The following is a 22,138-nucleotide window of genomic DNA, read 5'->3' as shown; positions in this document are numbered from 1 at the left end:
TGCTTTTTACCTTCCAGCCAGTGTTGCTGCGTTCTAAGGAGCTAGTGGTGACTATGATAGCGTCTCTGCCCTCAAATAGCTTACATTCTGGAGGATACAGATACTGATAAGTAGCAACTATAGTTCTGTGTGACAAGTGTGAGCATGAGTGTGTAGAAGAAATAGTACAGCCGCTATTATATTACTTACTCCACTGTCCTACAATTACTGGTTTACTTGTCTGTATTTCCCAGTAAGCTATGTGGTTTGTGAGTGGATCAAAGAGTGCCAGGGAGGCAGAAGAGTAAAGAGAACAAATAGAGATAACTCTTGGGGGAAACTAAGCTGTGAAGAATAAGAGGGAGGAACTGTTCTTTGAAGAGAGATGTGGAGAAGAGGGCTTTTCTTTACTTTAAAAGATTAGTATATATTTCAGCTCATGGAATGAAGCCAATAGAGAGGGAGAGGTTGAAGACACCGAAGTAAGAAGGAGGATAATTGATGGATCAAGGTCCGGGCAAAGGTTGGAGAGGCTAAAATTCAGAGAACAAAAACGTTGCCCTTGAATGGGATGGGAGACACGTTGAAACCAGAGGGTGAATGCATTTCTAGATTTAAGAATTCCCATCTTACGGGTTAACATTTATTCTTTAAATTATAAACAAGGTGAAGTCATCTTTTGAGAATGGGGGTGTGCAAATGTGTATGGGTAGAAGGAAAGATATAAAATAATCACTGTAGGAGTTGCAGAGTGTACTGTCTCATGTTCAAATTGCTGGGCAGTGTTAATGGCCCAGTTGAGTCTGAAGGTCATGGATCTATAGTGGCATTAATCTGCTCCTATCCTTTCAGCTCTTTCATTCTCTTACCTCTACCCAGTCTGTTAAGAGATGTACAATTCCTCAGTCCCTCTGTTTCTTTTCAGTTTATCATTTCCGTTCTGCCCTTTTCTTTTTCCCTGCACTAGACCCCGTAGTAGATCTTCTGAATTGCTCTTTGTCTGACACTCTCAGTACCCATGTTGTCATGTCCTTCTACTATACCCACAGAGGAAGATCCCATCCCTGAGTGAGGCTATGATCTCCACCTGGATCACTGGTGGCTGCTTAAGAAAACCACACATCCAGACAGACTAACCCTGCCAAAGAGACAAGGGTGCCAGCGGATTCAGCTGGACCTTCAACACAGATCACCAGTCAGTTCTTCCGCTGGCCTCAGACAGCTCTCTTTCCCTTTTCCCTCAGTGCCTAATCCAAGTCTTGATGATTTTACCCACCCTTCTTATCCCCTGCTCCTCTCACTCCCTTTACCCCCAACAACCTTGCTTCACTGAAAATAGTTAGGCCGTCCAACATGCACAGTAGCCCTTGAATTCCTGCCCCACCACCATGTGTGTACTCCAGCCCAGGAATGAATCAGAAGGCTCCCTTCCTTGTTCAAAGCCAGCCACTTTGACAAGTGCCCTTGACGCGCGCACGCGCACACACACACACACACACACACACTCACACACACACTCCCCACCACCCACCCTTTATTGTCTGCTCTCTCTCCTGTATCTTCAGCTTCTCCCCACTGCTGACACCTTTTTTTTTGCAGACACAGACACACACACACAAACACACAAGCATTTTCTCTTTTGTATGTACTAGTGCATATATGTATACATACTAGCATTTTCTGTTCTAAAAATATAAACTGAAAGGAACCACTCCCTTGATTCTGCCCTCATCTCTAGCTGTCTTCCCTCTTTTTGTCAGCATTTCAAGACAGTGTCTATACTTGCTACCACCAGCTCCTTACCTCCCATTCATTTAACACTCCAACCTGGCTTCTACCCTCCTATTTCTACCACATTTTTTCTTGCTAAATTTATTAATAACTTTACAAAAGTCAAGGCTAGGGGATATTTTTTGGTTTTCGTCTACTGGGACTTTCCTGGTACATTTGACAATGTTATTATTTCCTTGCTCTTGAAAGTCTGTACTTTTGGCTTCCATGAAAATGTGCTCTTGTGGTTCTCCTCATGACTCTGGCTGTTGTCTCTCTTCTTTCTTAGTGGGCTCTTGTTCCTTTACCCAGTCCTTAAATATCAGGGCTCCTCAGTGTTCTTCCCTCAACCCACAGTATGCCTTGCTCTGGGCATACTCACTAACGACTCTGTTTTATCTCATGATTTCAGTTCTGCATAGATCTTGGTGACAGCCAATTCTGTATCTCCCAGGAGTGTCTGGCCCACATGCTAAGCTTCCTGCTAGACATCTGTCAAATGGAACATACTCAAAACTGAACTCACCATCATCCCTCCTCAAACTGCTCCTCATCCAGTGTTTCCTTCTTCTGGGAATAGTTCTGACATCATTTCAGCGGCAACTTCTTTTTCGCCTCTCTGACATCTCATCAGCCTCACATCCTTCAGTGTACTTCCTAAAAGTTGCTTTGATCTGCCTTTTCTCATTGTTCCAGTTATGGGACTCATCACCTCTGACTTGTAACTGGTCACACTGTCTCTCATCTAGTCTACTTCAACTCTGCCTTCTACATTTCCTTCAGAGTGATCAGTCTAAAGTATGTGTCCTGCTTGCCTTTCTTTGTTTCCCTGTAGGGAGTTTTCTTTTATCTTCTCTCTCTCTCTCTCTCTCTCTTTTTTTTTTTTTTTGAGTTGTGCAGCATAGATAGAATGATGAGACCTGGAAGAATAGGTGTGTGTGCGGGTAAATTTTATAGAAGTGGTATTAGAGGGTTAAAGGAATTCTTTTTTGATGATTTTTATCATTTCCATGAGGTTTAAGACCGTTAACTTCTGGAGGTACTGTAGTAGGAGGTTACTAATTGTATCTCAATAAAAATAAAAAGGTTATAGTTGTAGAAATCAAAAGAAGTCTCGCATGTTAGTGCAGTCATTATGATACTTTTCTAGTTATGGTCATGTTTTTAGTTGTACTTATTTAACTATTGTTCAGCATTCAATGTCTTAGTGGCTTCTATCTTTTTAATGCCATAGTATATTTTCTATCATGAACAAAGGGAGTTGAGAGGAACATGGAGAAGTACGTTTTTTCAGACATTTTGAGGCCAGAAATATACATAAATGTAGGATAGTCATGGTTATCAAAATAATTTCTCATTTAAAATTTGTTTTAGGTGTTTCCTCTTTGGGCCATCACTCTGACATTCTCAGTCAAAATGTAGCATAGCACTTATAAGGGCAAAGTGCAAATGGCCTTTTTTGACAAGTATTTTCTATGTGAGAGGATAAAATTTCCTCACAATGAAGATTAGATTGAGGATTAGTATTGAACCTTTAGGCTCTACAAAGAAACATTGAACTGGGTCAGGCTCAGTGGCTCACGCTGGCAATCCCAATACTTTGGGAAGCCAAGGTGGGTGGATTGCTTGAGGTCAGGAGTGTGAGATCAGCCTGACCAACATGGCAAAACCCCACCCCTACAAAAAATACAAATGAAATAGCCAGGTGTGGTAATGCATGCCTATAAGCCCAGCTACTTGTGAGGCTGAGGCACGAGAATCACTTGAACCCGGGAGGCGGGGGTTGCAGTGAACTTACTTTGTGCCACTGTATACTAGGCTGGGTGACAGAGTGAGACTCTTCCTCAAAAATAAAAAGAAACATTGACCTGAAGATCATTTCAAGTTTTTGAGTATAAAGCCATCTAGCATATCATTAATGCCTAAGGTAGCATGCTACATATCAATAAATAGTACTTAACAGTTTTACATTGTACTTTTGATTCTGCATTTCTAGTTTTATTAAGGGAGTCTTTAAAAATTATTTGTTTTCAAATGTTTTGACATATATTTACTTTGACTGCTTGTTTCAATAAGATTGGGATGGGTAATCTTTAACTATTAGTGCTAACTGCTGTTATTAGCCATTATGAGTAATCAAGATTGATTTAATATGGTCTGATTTCAAACAGCAAAGTATGTCTATTTCAGAACTAAGAAGTCATCGTGCTATCCTTTGAAAATACAGGTTGTGTACCCTTATCTGAAATGCTTTAGACCAGAAGTGTTTGGGTTTCAGATTTTTTCAGATTTTGGAGTATATCAGTTGAGTGTCCCTAATCTGAAAATCTAAAATCCAACATGCTCCAATGAGCATTTTCTTAGAGCATTATGTGAGCACTAAGTTTTGGATTTTGGAGTATTTTGGAATTTAGATAATGGTTACTCAACCTATAGTAAGTTTATAGTAAGAAACCTAGAGAAAGTTAATAAGGATTTAATAAATATTAAAGATATTTAAATAGTTATTATCTATGAGAATTATCAACATGATACATACATATGTTTCAAATTCTGTTCCCAAATTAAATCCTGACAAGCCATATTTTTTTAAGACATCGAGGTGTTTGAAAAGATACTCAGTTTAGAAGTTAACAGTATTTTAATGTTAGAAGAATGAAAATGAAATCTAACAACTGTGTCTGATACTTTATTTTTGCTTTGTAGATTTCCATTTTGACAGTGCCAGCAGAGGAACCAGGAACTTTTGCTGTTCGGGTCATTGAGTTATGTTCTTCAACGATGACATGCATGAAAGGCACCTGTAAGCATAGTAGAATGGTTGTTTGTATTTTTTGTTTGTTTACGAAGGAAAGAGGGGGCAGCTGTTACAGTTGTCAAGGTTGTATCTATAGAGATTTTTCTCACTTTTTTATTATTCAGAGTATTTGCTTATATAAAATACGGTTATAGAGTAAGTCATTTCATACCTTTCCCTTACCTATAAACATTTCAGTGCCTAAATCTTCACAGGCATAATTTTTTAGTTCTCCAGTGAGGAATTTTATGACTTTCAATTATTTCTAATTTTTCTTTAGCTTATTGGAAATCTGTTTGCATTACACTTTTTTTAATTGCTAATTTTTTTTTTTTACTTTCTGTCTTAGTCTATTTGTGCTGCTATGACAAAATACCTTAGACTGTGTGACTTATAAAGAACAGAAATTTATTGCTTACAAAATACCTTAGACTATGTGACTTATAAAGAAAAGAAATTTATTGCTCACGATTCTGGAGGCCAGAAAGTCCACAATTAAGGTGCCAGCAGATTCAGTGTCTGATGTGGACCTGTTCCTCATGAGTGGCACCTCCTTTGTGTCCTCATATAGGGGATAGGGATAAAAAAGCTTCCTTGGACCTCTTTTGTAAGAGCACTCATCCCATTTATGAGGGCAGAGCTCTCATGACCTAACCATATTCCAAAGACTCTACCTCTTAATACTTTTGCATTGTGGGCCTACTTGAAGTATTAAGAGGTAATACTTTTGCACTGCATATGTCAACATATGAATTGTGAGGAGACACAAACATTCAAACCATAGCACCTTGAATTCTAAATTCTGAATCCAATTACTGAACTTTCTTCATGTATAAATTTTCAATTTATTTTGTTTATTTATGAGACTAAAGTTAAGGACTGCTTTATCTGCTCTTTCACTTATATGTTTCAAAACGTTTGCTTACAGCAGCACTTGCATTCTACAACATATTTCTTGAGGATATTTCAGTAAATAGGAGTCAACAAGTATACATTATACATCACTGTGCCTAGACCTAAGCTATGTACTATAAGTATTCGAAGCAGAAGCTGAGATATCTGATTTGAAATGTTCATGATATTATTGCTCACCTAATGGAACAAGACAATGTATTTATTAACCGAGTACAATATATTGTGCTAGGCACTTTATGGTAGGTAAAGATGCATAAGATACCCCTGACCGTAGGGGTTTCGCAGTCTAGTTGAACAGATAAAACAAACATAGAAGTAGCTGGAAGGGGCAAAATATGAGAAGTATCAACAAACAGTGTACTCTAGGGATTCATAGGAGGGAGACATAATATCATTAACTAGAAAAACATTTTTTGATTAGTCTGACTAAACTTAAGTGTTAGTCAGACTGTTATGTGAGTTCTGAGAAGCAAAAAGACTAATCTGGTTTTGCGTAGTCACAAGGAAAACTTCAATGGGGAAATGTAGAGCTACTACTTAAAATTGGGAACATAATTAGGCAGAAAATAGTGGGAAGTCTGATGCCAGCAGAGAGCATTAAGAAAACTTTTCGACATTGCTATAATCCTAAATTTCCTTTGGACAAGTAGCTTAGAGGACCATTTCTCCTTTTATAGTGTACTAGTCCGTTTTCATGCTGCTGATAAAGACGTAACCTGAAATTGGGAAGAAAAAGAGGTTTAATTGCAATCACAGTTCCACATGACTAGGGAGGTCTCAGAATCATGGCAGGAGGCAAAAGGCACTTTTTACATGGCGGTGGCAAGAAAAAAATGAAGAAGCAAAAGCAGAAACCCCTGACAAACCCATCAGATACTGTAAGACTTATTCACTATCACGAGAATAGCATGGGAAGGACCAGCCCTCATGATTCAGTTACCTCCCCCTGGATCTCTTCCACAACACGTGGGAATTCTGTGAGATACAAGTCAAGTTGAGATATCAGTGGGGACACAGCCAAACCATATTATTCCACCCCCAGCCCATCCAAATATCATGTTCTCAACATTTCCAAAGCAATCATGCCTTCTGACAGTTTTCCAAATTCTTATTTCAGCATTAACCCAAAAGTCCACAGTCCAAAGTCTCATCTGAGACAAGGCAAGTCCCTTCTGCCTATGAGCCTGTACAATCAAAAGCAAGTCAGTTACTTCCAAGAAACAATAAGGGTCCAGGTATTAGGTAAATAAAACCATTCCAAATGGGAGAACTTGGCCAAAACAAAGAGTTTTCAGGCCCCATCCAAGTCTGAAATCCAGTGGTGCAATCAAATTTTAAAGGTCCAGATGATCTTCTTTGACTCCAGGTCTGACTAATGCAAGAGATGAGTTCCCATGTCTTGGGCAGCTCCACCCTTGTGGCTTTGCAGGGTTCAGCCTCCATCTCAGCTGCTTTCACAAGCTGGCATTGACCGTCTCTGGCTTTTCCAGGTGCACGGTGCAACCTGTTGGTGGATCTATCATTCTGAGGTCTAGAGAATGTAGAGAATGGTGGTCCTCTTCTCATAGCTGCACTAGACAGTACCCCAGTAGGGACTCTGTAGGGGGGACTCTAACCCCACATTTCCCTTCTGCATGCCCTTGCAGAGATTCTTCAGGAGGGCCCCACTCCTGCAGCAACCTTTTGCCTGGGCATCCAAACGTTTCCATACATCTTCTGAAATCTAGGTAGAGGTTCCCAAACTCGAGTTCTTGATTTCTGTGCACCCACAGGGTCAACACCATGTGGAAACTGCGAAGGGTTGGGGCTTGCACTCTCTGAAGCCACAGCCCAAGCTCCACATTGGGCCCTTTCAGCCACTGCTGGAGCGACTGGGACACAGGACACCAGGTCCCTAGGCTGCACACAACATGGTGGTGCCTGGCCTGTGAAAGCCCTTTTTCCTCCTTGTCCTCCAGTCCTGTGGTAAGAGAGGCTGCCGTGAAGATCTCTGACATGTTCTGGAGACATTTACCCCAATAGTCTTAGTGATTAACATTAGGTTCCTTGCTACTTATGCAAATTTCTGCAATAGGCTTGAATTTTTCCTCGAAAAACGGGTTTTTCTTTACCATTGCATCATCAGGCTACACATTTTCTGAACTTTTATGCTCTGTTTCCCTTTTAAAATGGAATGCTTGTAACAGCACCCAAGTCATCTTCTGAATGCTTTGCTGCTTAGAAATTTCTTCCACCAGATACCTTAAATCATTTCGCTCAGGTTCAAAGTTCTACAAATTTGTAGGGCAGGGATAAAATGCTGCCAGTCTCTTTGCTAAAACATAGCAAGAGTCACCTGTGCTCCATTTCCCAACAAGTTCCTCACCTACATCTGAGACCACCTCAGCCTGGACCTTACTGTTATATCACTATCAGCATTTTTGTCAAAACCAATCGACAAGTCTCTAGGAGGTTCCAAACTTTCCCACATTTTCCTGTCTTCTTCTGAGCACTCCAAACTATTCCAACTTTACCTGTTACCCAGTTCCAAAGTTGCTTTCACATTTTTGGGTATCTTTTCAGCAATGCCTCATTCTTCTGGGACCAATTTACTGTATTGGTCTGTTTTCCATGCTGCTGGTAAAGACATACCTGAAACTGGAAAGAAAAAGAGGTTTAATTGGACTTATAGTTCCATAGGCTGAGGATGCCTCAGAGTCATGGCAGGAGGTGAAAGGCAGCAGCAAGAGAAAAATGAGGAAGAAACAAAAGCAGAAACCACTCATAAACCCATTAGATCTCGTGAGACTTACTCACTATCATGAGAATAGCATGGAAAGACGGGTCCCCATGATTAAATTACCTTCCCCTGGGTCCTTCCCACAACACGTGGGAATTCTGAGAGAGATAATTGAAGTTGAGATTTGGCTGGGGCCACAGCTAAACCGTATCATATAGTGATTTGTGCCACAGGAAAATCTTTACCATGACAGTTGGTGTTATTGTCTACTATTATTACCTTAACTATTTTTTCATGTAATTTTATCTGTTTTAGCTTCTTAGATATAAAATAAAACTGAACCTATTATGGTTTTTGCTATTTGTATTTGCTTTATGTTTGTGAGTATTCTTTTTCTTTTTATTTTTTCCCCCCCTCCTTTTCCATTTTTAGTTTAGATTCAGGGACTGTACAGATTTGTTACAAGGATATATTGCATGATGCTGAGGTTTGGTCTTCTATTTATCCTGTCACTCAGATAGTGAACATAGTACCCAAAAGGAAAGCTTTTCAGCTATGTCCTCACTCCATCCCTCCTTTTGGAATATCCAGTGTCTATTGTTCCCATCTTTATGTCCATATATACCCAAGATTTGGCTCCCACTTATTAAGTGAGATCATGTGATATTTGGATTTCTATTTCTGTGTTAATTCAGTTAGGATAATGGCCTCTAGCTACATCCATGTTGCTCCAAATGACATGATTTTCTTCATTTTTATGGCTGCATAGTATCCCATGCTATATATGTACCACATTTTTTTATTCCAGTCTGATGTTGATGGGCACCTAGATTGGTTCCATGTCTTTGCTATCAAGAATAGTGCTGCGATGAACATGGAATTGTTTTGTTTGTTTGTTTGTTTGTTTGTTTGTTTGTTTGTTTTGGTAGAATGAGTCATTTTCATTTGGTTATATACCCAGTAATAGGATTGCTTGGTTGAAGGATAGCTCTGTTCTAAGTTTTTACAGAAATCTCCCAACTGCTTTCCACAGTTACTGAACACATTGCAGCCAACAATATATGAGCATTTCCTTTTCTTTGCAGCCTTTACAGCATCTGTTATTTTTTGAATTTTTAGTAATAGCCATTCTGACTGGGGTGAGATGGTGTCTGTGGTTTGATTTGCATTTCTCTGATTAGTGATGTTGACACTTTATCCTATGTTTGTTGACTACTTATATGTCTTCTTCTGAAAAACATCTGTTCAAATCCTTTGCCTGTTTTTTTAGTGGGATTGTTTTATTCTTGTTGATTTTTAGGTTTTTTTAATAGATTATGGATATTAGTTATTTATTGGATGCAGAGTTTGTGAATATTTTCTCCCATTCTGTAGTTTGTTTAATCTGTTGATAGTTTCTTTTGCTTTGTAGAAGTTCTTCAGCTTAATTAGATCCCATTTGTCAGTTTTTGTTTTTGTTGCAATTGCTTTTGAGGACTTGGTCGTAAATTGTCAATAGTCTTCATAAATTGCTTTTTAAATTATTTTTCCACTTGTCATATTTTAACGTTCCCAGTCTAATAATTTATGTTCACTGTTGACAATTTGGAAGATATAAAAAAGAAAAGTTACTGTAATCCCTCTACCTAGTAATACCCTTGGTGTGTGATTCTTTGTCGTTCTTTCTTTGTATGAGCATGCACATATATTTTCATAAAACACAATCTTGTTTTAGATACAGTTTTATAATATGTTTTTTAAGAAAGGTAATACAAAAATGTTTTTGCGTGTCTGTGATTGCATTTTCAGTGATTTGGGTTATGCCATTTACACTGAAGTGAGACCTCAGTTTTTTTCAGTGATGTTTGGCAGGAGTAGAGCAATTATTGTCTCAAAGTTTTCCATCTTGCTAAGATACTCTTTCCTGGTCTTTTGCTAGAGAGTGTAGGTTTTTGATGGGGCTTTTATAATCTGAGTCCATTGGTGTTTCCAGTTGTCAGTTTCTATGGCTCTCAATCAAGAAATATATGATGGAAAAAGAAAACCCAGGGGACTCTGGCATTTTGCTCTTTTGGTCCCAAAGTCTCTAGCCAGTCTGCTTTTTTCGTTCCAGCTTTCAGAGTTTTCTTTGTTGGTTTTATATATTGTGTCCAAGATTTTTAGCTGTACTCGGGAAAACATAGGATAACTTCCTTTATTCCTTCTGGATGTGGAAGTCCCAAAGCATCCCCAAAGTTATTGACTTACACATCAGTGGCAGTTTATAAACAAGCATGTCTGTTTTCTTCAAAGCCTCAATACCACTGGGTATTATCCTATCAAAACTCCTTTGCCAATTGGAGAATTGAAAAATTCTGTTAAAACTTGCATTTAATAACTCATAAAGTTATGAGTTATGAGCTGTACCTTGGCCCCTTTTAGCCATGGCTAGAGCAGCTGGGAAGTAGGGCACTACATCCTTAGGCTGCACAGCAGGGGGGCCCTGGGCCTGGCCCTTGAAACCGTTTTTACCTCATAGACCTCCAGGCATGTGATGGGAGGGGCATTGCAAAGGTCCCTGACTTGGCATGGAGACATTTTCACCATTGTCTTGGTGAGTAACATTTTGTTCCTCATTACATATGCAAATTTCTACAGCTGGCTTGAATTTCTCCTCAGAAACTACGTTTTCCTTTTTGATAATATTGTCAGGCTGCAAATTTTCCAAACTTTTATACACAGTTTCCCTTTCAAAACTTGATGCCTTTAACAGCATCCAAGTCATCTCTTGAATGCTTTGCTGCTTAGAAATTTCTTCCACCAGATACCCTAAATCATCTTCAAGTTCAAAGTTTCACAGATCTGTAGGGCAGGGGCAAAATGCTGCCAGTCTCTTTGCTAAAGCATAACAAGAGTCACCTTTACTCCAGTTCCCAACAAGTTCCTCATCTCCATCTGAGACCACCTCAGCCTGGATTTCATTGTCCATATCATTATCAGCATTTTGATCATAGCCATTAAACAACTATCTGTGGAGTTACGAACTTTCTTACATTTTTCTGTCTTCTTCTGAGCCCTCCAAACTGTTCCAATCTTTCCCTGTTACCCAATTCTAAAGTCACTTTCACATTTTTGGGTATCTTTTCAGCGGTGCCCCACTCTACTGGTATTAATTTACTGTATTAGTTTATTTTCATGCTGCTGATAAAGATCACTGGAACTGGACAGTTGACAAAAGAAAGAGGTTTATAATGGACTTATAGTTCCATGTGGCTGGGGAAGCCTCACAGTCATGGCAGGAGTCAAGGAGCAAGTCACATCTTATATGGATGGCAGCAGGCAAAGAGAGAGAGCTTGTGCAGGGAAACTCCCCCTTATAAAACCATCAGATCTCATGAGACTTATTCACTATCACAAGAACAGCATGGGAAAGACCTGTCCCATGATTCAGTTACCTCCCACTGGGTCCCTTCTACAACATGTGGGAATTCAAGATGAGATTTGGGTGAGGACACAGCCAAACCATATCTCCATAGCGTAATCAGTTTTTCAGTACAAAACTAGACAAATGGACTGGTTTAATAGTAAGGCTTACACAACGAAGGTTGACTGAGAGAGTTAAGTTTCAATTTATTATTTACATTATGCCTTGTTCCCGATAAAAAGAGAAGTTAATGTTCATTTAAGTATCTTTTATGTATTCTTTTTACAATAACGTTCATTATTCTAAAAGTGCTATAATAGAGTTAATGTTTAATGTGCAATATATAGCAAGACTTAAGAAATACACTGAGACGGGGGCCGGGCGCGGTGGCTCAAGCCTGTAATCCCAGCACTTTGGGAGGCCGAGGCGGGTGAATCACGAGGTCAAGAGATCGAGACCATCCTGGTCAACATGGTGAAACCTCGTCTCTACTAAAAATACAAAAAATTAGCTGGGCATGGTGGCGCGTGCCTGTAATCCCAGCTACTCAGGAGGCTGAGGCAGGAGAATTGCCTGAACCCAGGAGGCGGAGGTTGCAGTGAGCCGAGATCGCGCCATTGCACTCCAGCCTGGGTAACAAGAGTGAAACTCCGTCTCAAAAAAAAAAAAAAAAAGAAATACACTGAGACAGAAACTGACATTTTTAACATTTGCTTGCTCTTACTACTTAAAGTTTAGATTTCTTTTTTTCTCCTCCTTTTTTAATGCTTTTGGCTTGTTCATAGACATTCAGGAGCAATTTGTGTCTTGGACCTTAAAGTTGTTTAATGCTGTATTTTCCTGCTGCTGTCCTAATTGAGAGTCATTGGTGTCACAGATTGTTGCAAGTTATTCTGTTATCAGTCTGTCTTCTGAAGCAACTAGCCTGATAATCTCAGAAGGCTTTAACCACCTTCTTTTCTATTAATTTCTTTTTTTCAAGTCAGAAAAAAGTAAAAGAGGCAAACACACCCTTTGTTTATTTTATGTATCCAAACCTGTTTGTAACTCATTATTTTTCTCTTTTTAAGCTCCCCAATTATGGGTAAATTATTTAGTTTAGAATGTTACACAGTCATTCTCTTTCCTAATTACATTTACTTCCAAATCTCGTTTGAGGGTTTTGTCTTTCCTACACCTTTGGAATAAAGCATATCCTGAACACGATAGAACATGTTTTAAAATTCACCTGTCCTTTTACAGAATAATTTACAAACACAATTTCATTATTTTCCAGGTCAGGCATCAAAAACTGAAAATGCTAAATATGCCTATTTGTGCTGTAACGTATCATTTTTGGGAGGAACGATGTGTGGAATTTGATACTACTCATAATTGGAAAGAAATGTATATTCAGAAGAATTTGTTTCAATTAGAATTCTTGGTGGAAGGCTTTTTAACATTCTCTCTGAATGTTGTTATTTATATATGTTTACATTAGCTCTGTAGTGGAATTGTCATATTTGTAGTAATGATGATGTTAAAATGTTGATGATCATCTATTTTATCATGGTTTTATATCAAATAATAGAAGAATAAATTTTAAGTGTGTAAATTCTAAATTTTAAAAAATCATTAACTCTAAATGGATTTTGTTGTGACTTATTTTCCCTTCAAATAGTTACTTAAGTAGACAAATCCCTCTGTACATTTAAACTTTGGTTCCATTGTGTAAGTGACAGACATGTAATCAGTATTGCTAGCTTAGTGGAGCCAAGTGCCTTCCCTTACCCTAAAACTTGATGCTGTAATGATGAAATCATGAACTAAACTTACTGTTCTTCTTATTGGAAGAATCACTTGAGAAATGTTGGCACGTACTGTAACTGATGTAGTTATACTTGAGTAAATCAAATATAATCAAAATATTTACCAATGAGATGTTGTGACTTGTACCCATACCTCAAAATTTATAAAATGAAATTTATAGAAAATAAATGATGTAAACTTTGGTGACTTTGAGTTCAATTGTTTACCAAAGAATGTATTTTAAAGATACATTATTCATGAGCAAATTAACTTGTTTATATGACATACTTATTACAAAATTGTGACTTTTAGAGAAATTATGGGAATTCCTTTTTTCTTTTTTTTCTGAGACAGAGTCTCACTCTGTCACCAGGTGCCAGGCTGGAGTGCAGTGGCGCAACCTCGGCTCACTGCAACCTCCGCCTCCCTGGTTCAAGCAATTCTCCTGCCTCAGCCTCCCGAGTAGCTGGGACTACAGGCATGCACCACCACGCCCAGCTAATTTTTTTTGTATTTTTAGTAGAGACAGGGTTTCACCGTTTTGGCCAGGATGGTCTCCATCTCTTGACCTCCGTGATCTGCCCGCCTCCGCCTCCCAAAGTGCTTGGATTACAGGCATGAACCACCGCACCTGGCCTGGAAATTCTTTAGTAAAAATGTCTTTTTGTAATTTTAAACACTGGATTTCATTTGTGTCTAATCTAGTATGTCCATTATTCATTAGCCATAACAATCTGTATGTAAAGATGTATTTTTCTTTGAAAAATATTACTGATTTTAAAGGTATCTTCCCCATATAAATAAATCCAAGAAGATGAGAAAGTTTAAATTTGTCACGGGTACTTTTAACTAGTGAAGGTTTTATGTTTTTGTCTTTAAGTACATATTAAGTATTCATTTTTTGTTAGCTAATTCTGATACTCATTTTATCTTTACTTCAGTATCTACTGCTCAAATTCATCCATTCTTAAATCAGCACAAGCTTTTACTTTCTTCCCATTGAGCATGGGGTAGAAATTTGCTACCTTTTAGTGTTCATCAGGTTTGACTAATATTATTGGCACTTTAATATTAATTTTATTATTAAACAATATTTAATATTAAATATTATTTAATTACTGTGTCACTTTCAGTGGCATATGCATAAAACATTAAATGTTAATGTTGTAGATATCATTTAATAAGATCGAATGTGTAATTCTCAATGTTTTCAACTTCTCAGCAACTTTTTTCTTTACACAAATCACATTTTTACACTTATTTTTTATCCTGTGCTATGCAAATGCTTTACTGTATGTTAAGTGTGTGCTCAAGAATGTGCTTAAGACATAAAACTACCTCAGAATTCACTTACACTTTTTATTCTGTGATTTTTCGTAAATGTCACATTGCCTTAAATTTGGTTCAATTTAGAGTTTTTAAAACCATAAGTATGCCACTGAAGTTTATCTTCACGTCACATGGGAATAGTATGTATGAAAAGTTCATTTGCAAAGCACATAAATAGTTCAGTTAACAAGGGAGATACATTTCATTGACACACTGTTGTATAGTGGTGGAAAACATAGGCGAGGTTCAAATCCTACTTTTGACTAACTACTTGACTAACTTTAGGCAAATTACTTAATTTCTCTATGCCTCAGCTTTCCCATCTGTGAAATAGGAATAATGATAGTATCTACCTCACGATTATTATTAGTATCAGTTTTGCTTAAGCGGATATTTTGATAGACCGATAGGAATTCATGGTTATGCACGAATGCAGGGGTTTCTGTAAGCAACCTTGGGTTAGTCTAGTTATTGCATCTTTTTTTTTTTTTTTTTTAAAGTAGTAGAGTTACATTTTGTAAAATCTAAGTCTGCTTAAATTTTCCTCCCCTCAGCTAATTTGGTTCAAGTTACTGAGGCTGTTAAATACCTGATATTTATTCGTTGTGTTTTTCATAGCTAAACAAACCGTATTTTTTTCACAGATTTCATCTTTCAGGACATACCTAATATATTTATTTCTATTCATCTTATATCCTAAGTGAATTTAATATGAGATTTACTTTCTTTTAAAGTCATTTGTAAATAGCAAAACATTATCTCTGCAGCCCTTCCATTTGACATTCATTTTTATGTTCTTTGCAGTACTTACTCATACACTATACATTTTGAATATTTTTGTACATACTTATCAGGCAATAACAGCTGTTTTATTCTGAGATCTGATGTTATAGTATGCTATTTATTTGTGATATGATTATATATTTGTGAATATATAATGTGAAATACATATATATGTAATAACACAGAATTTCATGTAGGTACTGGTTTATATACTTTTTTCCTGCTTTTGTGAATCTATTTTAAAATGTTATATACCTGTCGGGCGCGGTGGCTCAAGCCTGTAATCCCAGCACTTTGGGAGGCTGAGGCGGGTGGATCACGAGGTCGAGAGATCGAGACCATCCTGGTCAACATGGTGAAACCCCGTCTCTACTAAAAATACAAAAAATTAGCTGGGCATGGTGGCACGTGCCTGTAATCCCAGCTACTCAGGAGGCTGAGGCAGGAGAATTGCCTGAACCCAGGAGGCGGAGGTTGCGGTGAGCCGAGATTGCGCCATTGCACTCCAGCCTGGGTAACAAGAGTGAAACTCCGTCTCAAAAAAAAAAAAAAAAAAAAAAAAAATGTTATATACCTTTTATAAAAATGAGTTAGATAATAATTCAAAACAGTTATATCAGTGCCTTTTTAATTTGCTTTTGAAAATGTGGCATTTTAAATTATTTTTATTAATACTGTCACAAAACAAAGATTTGTGTAATTATATGTAAACTAATTTTTCTTCCTGAACTTAAGGTAATGTTCTGGAGTTTTTTTCTTAAATTCTACTGAGAAAGTATAAGATGACTATAGACTCTTTCATAGGTGAATTTAACAATTAAGTTGTGTGTCGTATGTCATCAAACCGTCAAACTCAGTTCCTTACTTGCTACTATAAAGTGTGTCTCTGAGCTTTTCTCTTTTATTGATACAGTCATATCCTCATTTGTGCTATATTACATAAATTACATGTGGCCTTTACAGTTACATGAAAGATGCGTTACCAGCCACATTGATCTCTATGTAAATTAATTACATATTTATAGCCGGGCGCGGTGGCTCAAGCCTGTAATCCCAGCACTTTGGGAGGCCGAGGCGGGTGGATCACGAGGTTGATCGAGACCATCCTGGTCAACATGGTGAAACCCCGTCTCTACTAAAAATACAAAAAATTAGCTGGGCATGGTGGCGCGTGCCTGTAATCCCAGCTACTCAGGAGGCTGAGGCAGGAGAATTGCCTGAACCCAGGAGGCGGAGGTTGCGGTGAACCGAGATCGCGCCATTGCACTCCAGCCTGGGTAACGAGAGCGAAACTCCGTCTCATTAAAAAAAAATAAATAAATAAATAAATTACATATTTATAGTTAGGTTGTACAACAGAGCCTACTTGCTGTCTAGCCTATAAAGAAAGATTCTTTAAATGCATTTGGAACAATTTTGCCTGCTTGTATAGAGTGAGTGACTGCTGTACGTGGTAAATTCGGAAGCTTGAGGAATACATTTCCTGTCTTTTGCAGCAAGCATTTACTTAGGTTTTACATTCACATGTGTAATGTCATCTGTTTTTGTTTTAAAATGTGTCATCATTGAAAGAATTGTAGCTGGTGAGTAAGGAACTACCTTAATAAACTTGAGACTAGAAGAGGAGTATAGATGGACTAATTGTAACCCTTCATTTTAATTATGAGGACACTGAAGCCAGACAGAAAAAGTGACTTTACCAAGTAGATATAAAGAGCAGCAGTAATACCAGATCCACGTAATTATCCTATACTATGTCACTCTGTTACTGTACGTTGGACTTGTTACTTTTAAATGTGCTCATTATTGCAGTTGTGCACATTCTGAGTAGAAATCCTACTTCTCATGTGTTTAAAAACAACTTATAAGAGAGATCAGTATTCCAAAGGCAGTTTTGGAGAACTAAAAGTATGATTATTTCTAATTTTGTGTTGAGTTATTTCTCACTTCTTTAATTCACAAAATGAATTAAAACTCATTTTGCACTAAGATTTATTTAATGCCAATAGAAATCTAAGTATATTGCCAAAAGAGGAATTGTAATAGAAAATACATTTTTTTTTTAAATTGAGCCTTTGGCCATTTTTGGCCCATTAAGCCTTTAAGTAGTTGCTAAATAAAGTAAAAAGAGCATGGTTTATAAAAAGAGTTAGGATTTAAATTTTTTTCATTCAGATATGATCTCACATGGTACCTGTGGGAAATATTTCCCCTTGTATTGCATCTTCCACAATCTTAGTAATAGTTCTCAATTGGTACTAATGAAATGTAATACTTTTAGGAAAGCATTTGCCCTGTGTGATCTAAGTTTTGGTCATGGTTGGCGTTTATTGAGCAAGTTAATTATTTGGAGAAGAATTAAAGTCACAGATGCAAAAAGTATTTTACATAATTGAATTTTAGTAGAAATGTGTTAACATGTTCTACATATTCAGTTTTGAGTTTACCTTATACACTTAAGGTCTTCAGACTTTTTGCTCATTTACCCCTTGAACGCTTTCAAATTGACATATACAGTTTTTCATCAGAAGGGTCAAATAATTGCAAAGAATGTAATTTCTAACATCATAAATATTGACTTATAGTAAAACTGTAATATTTAAATGTATTCAGTGGAATCTTAAGTACCAGGAATGTTTGATACCCATCACCCATTTAATAAAATAAATGGAAATAGAATATTTTTGGAATCATCTAGGGCGGTAAGCTTCTAATTATCTAAAAATTGCTTCTGGATTGAGTAATTAATGCAAGTATTATTTGTACAGAATTAATCCACCTGTCATAAATATATTACAGTTTTGGTAAATGCTAAACAGAAAAAGTGCAATTTGTTGAAATGTATCACTGAATGAAGTGGGAGAGATGGGGCTGAGTATCTGGATGAGAACCCCCTTGGATGTGATATAACTTATGAAAAGTCCTCTTCTATGCTCGCATACATCCCAGTTTGAATGCTGCTGACTTAAGTGACTAACTGTGCCTTCTGCAGGAGATTATTATAATTACATAATATAATTTAGTGACTAAGGGCAGACACTCTGCAGGCAGACCACAAGGGCTTCAGTTCCAGCTCTGAGTCCCAGCTCTTCCTTTTATTAATTGCATGACTTTAGGAAATCTGCGTAACCACCGCCCCCCATCCCTCTGTTTTCTCATCTGTAAAATTAGAATAACAGTTTGCTGTTGCAAAGGTGAAATGAAATAATACTTGTAACATGATGGAAATAGTGTCTAATACAGGCACGTTAATTGTACAGTCAACTCTAGATATTCTTTTAAATGTATTTTGAGAATTTTATACATATATCTTAATGTGTTTATATGCATTTCTCAGACAGATTTAAATAATTTGAAATTATCAATTGGTACTCCCCTTTCCTCTTGCCAGGTAAATCAGATAATTTCCTACATTTTATACAAGAAACTAATCAGGTTTTCCCCATGAATATGTACACATAGATCTATTGGTATGAGAATGCCTATCTGTTTAAGCACAGGAATACTTAATATTTGTCTGTGACAAGGAAACAAATTATAATTAACAACAAACATTTATTGAATACCCACTCTAAGTAAAAGTTGTATTTAACAAAAAGGAGAAAAATAGACTCTAAAGCTTTCCCCTTCTAAGGAATTACAAGAGATAGTAAGATTAATAAACAAATTTTGAGAATCATTAAATTTTAAAAATAGCACAATCAGCAATTTCTGATTTGAAGAGAACCGAAATGAATTTAGAATAATTTGTACTAGGAGCTGACGTAGGTAACAGGAAAAACAGGAAGGGTAAGGGGAAAAAATAGTTATTCATACCTTAAATTTGTGTTAAAAGATCAATTAACGATGTAGCTTCTAAGCAAAGTCAAGGTATGGGAATTAGAATTCAGCTTATTTATGTCTTTGTAAGAATTGTTATAAAACTCATTAATCATACGATGATAATCACTGCTAAATATTTTTTCCTAGCATAACCTGAACTCTCTGTTATGTTGTTAAGAAATATAATGATATACTAACTTAAGTGTATTTCTTTAAAATATATGTCCTGTTTAACAGAAACAATAGTTCAGCCATTAAGATTTTTTTATTTTTCAAAATATACTTATTTATATCCAGGTTCATCTGCTTTTTCCTTAATAAACATTAACAAAAAAGAACTGGAAAATTGAGAACTTCGTCATAAGCATTGGTATTTCACAAGGTTTTGAAATAAGAGACAGGACAGTTTCTCTCCTGTGGATTGCTGACCTTTGTAGTTGCATACCCTGTTTAATTCATGATTATCTAGGAGGATTAAGTCCATCCCCACTCATGCTGTACAGCATTTGAAAAAAGTTAACCAAAATAATTTTTGTTTTGAAGTTCATCATATCTTTGGAAATAACTAGTACAATACATCCTACAACATCCCGGAACCAATGAGAATCATTGTTAAATTCAGGTGAAAACAATGCTTAAATAAGGTAGACCTATTATTAGGCCATAAATAATTCAGGAACCATCCCAGAATATCACTTCCTTTGTTGGACCTATGAGGGGAAAAAGCCACAAAATTTGATTTTAGCTCCATCAATATTAGAGTTCCTCAATTTATACTAAGATCTAGTTTAGAGTAGTTGAATATGGAAGGAATTTTGATAATGAGAATCTTATTCTGATGTTTGCTTCTATGATAAAATTGGAACTGTCTTCCTGGACAGTTCAAAAAATTCTAGTAGTCTGAAATAAACTCTTGAAAAATAAGTGGGTGTATTCTTTCTGCCTTTACTGTATCTCATCCCAAATAACAGGACCATAAGAACTTCTTTCATTTGGAGATCCCCTTACTCCTTTATTGCAATACACAGAACTTTTGATTCTTTCTTCACCTTTGTGCATAGGCCTTTAGGGGTTCTAACAGAGTTAGGCTACAATATTTTAGTTCCATGAAGAGCCTTTTTGGTGCATGATGTTCTCTAACATAACCATTCTCCAAGGTTCAGGCCCCATAACTCTGTAAATGGAAAAGGAAAATAATTTGAAATTCCTGAAAATATTATAGTCTGTTTTAACCTAAGCTGTTTTATGGGCTTTCAAGTATATGTGTGATTGTAATTAAGTCAGCAGTGTTCTCCCAAAAGGTTTCTAGAGAACCCTGTGATTAGTAGATGATTTGTTGTTAACTTATTAGCAAAACATGTATACATGGATTTTTCTGTCTGCAGTATATTTAAGTGTGTTCTCTTAGGTAAATACATACCTCACTTTCAGCCTTTTTTTTAAACCTATTCTTTACAAAAATATAACAAGCTCTTTACCGTGAACAAATGGTTTTCTAAGATTTTGTACTCTGTTTTATCAAATTAACATGAACCAGTACTTCTTGGATACTTGTTGGGTACTTATGTAGCTGTTAGATGACATATATTGTAGCTGTTTAATTAACATAATGTAATACAATGTTAGAGTTTTTACATATCCCCATATCACTAGATTATAAACTCCTTGAAGGCAGGAGCCTTGACTTGCTCAGCTCTCTATTCATAGTACCAGCTTAATGCCTTAAGTTTGAGTAAAATAGATTTATGATGAGAAGGAACTCAAACTTTTTTTTTTTAACAGATTTAGTTCATTTGACGTGTACGTCTTCTAAAACAGCAAGAGAAGATTTAGAACCAGTTGTGCAGAAATTGTTTATTCCATATACTGAAGTGGAGATAGGTAAGAAAAATAATTGATGACTCATGATGGAAAGGTAATGTAACCATCATAATCTTCTTAGACATATCCTGAAAGTTTCTGCAACCTGAACTGAAATATGATGTATTCAACAACAATTCACATGTTTTAGTAAGGTGGTTGAGCACAGTGTCTGCCTAAATATGTGGGAAAATGTTCACTCTACAATGTTAAAGGAAATATATACATCATACACACACAAAACATATAAATAAGCACAGAAAATATGCATTTACATGCATAATTACACAGAAAGATTGTTAGAAAATCAATTTTGGTGGAATTATGGGTAATTTTTCTTATAATTTTCTTTATTTTACAAGGGTTGTACAAAAAGCACATATTCCTTTATCAGCAAAATGTATCTTCCTTTAAGGAAAAAAGATTCAACTAACGGATTAAAATATTAATTGGCAATGTTGAAATCCTTTCTCATCTAATAGTCTTTGTGTTTTTTTTTTTTTTGAGACAAAAAGTCTCACTCTGTTGCCCTGGTTGGAGTACAGTGCTGCGATCTTAGCTCACTGCAGCCTCCACCTCCCAGGTTCAAGTGATTCTCCTGCCTCAGCCTCCAAGTAGCTAGGACTACAGGTGTGCACCACCACACCTGGCTGATCTTTGTATTTGTAGTAGAGAGAACATTTCACCGTGTTGGCCAGGGTGGTCTGGAACTGCCGACCTCAGGTGATCCATCTGCCTCAGCCTCCCAAATTGCTAGAATTACAGGCACAGTGAACCACCACACTTGTCCTCTAATAGTCTTTTAATACACAATGTGCTAGTGATTTAATAAATACTTAGCTCCCAAAAGTGTATGTGCTACTTATTCATGGGGGAAACACATTTTAAAGCTTTTCTCCCTATATAATAAGGTAGCACTTGTAGCTGTGAATGGAGAAAGTAGGGCATATTTTCTGTGTAAATGATAAAAGAAGCCTGTTGGATCTTCATTATA

At 36.8% G+C, this 22,138-nt stretch overlaps 1 protein-coding gene across 8 annotated transcripts in view; it reads left to right on the top strand.

Moving 5' to 3' along the window:
- The window catches only part of CHM (CHM Rab escort protein), a 193,550-nt gene that overhangs the window by 150,562 nt on the left and 20,850 nt on the right, over nt 1-22,138 (top strand). For 7 of the 8 annotated variants that reach the window (XM_074391433.1, XM_074391436.1, XM_003938704.4 and 4 more), the window contains 2 exons: nt 4,456-4,552; nt 21,067-21,165. In XM_074391433.1, the coding sequence (XP_074247534.1) occupies nt 4,456-4,552; nt 21,067-21,165 (196 nt within the window). The other variant, XM_074391437.1, reaches the window with a different exon arrangement.

This window comes from Saimiri boliviensis, chromosome X (genome assembly GCF_048565385.1).
Source record: "Saimiri boliviensis isolate mSaiBol1 chromosome X, mSaiBol1.pri, whole genome shotgun sequence".
NCBI lineage: Eukaryota > Metazoa > Chordata > Mammalia > Primates > Cebidae > Saimiri > Saimiri boliviensis.
Note: the sequence above shows the minus strand (reverse complement) of the source record. Positions and strands in the feature narration are given on the sequence as shown.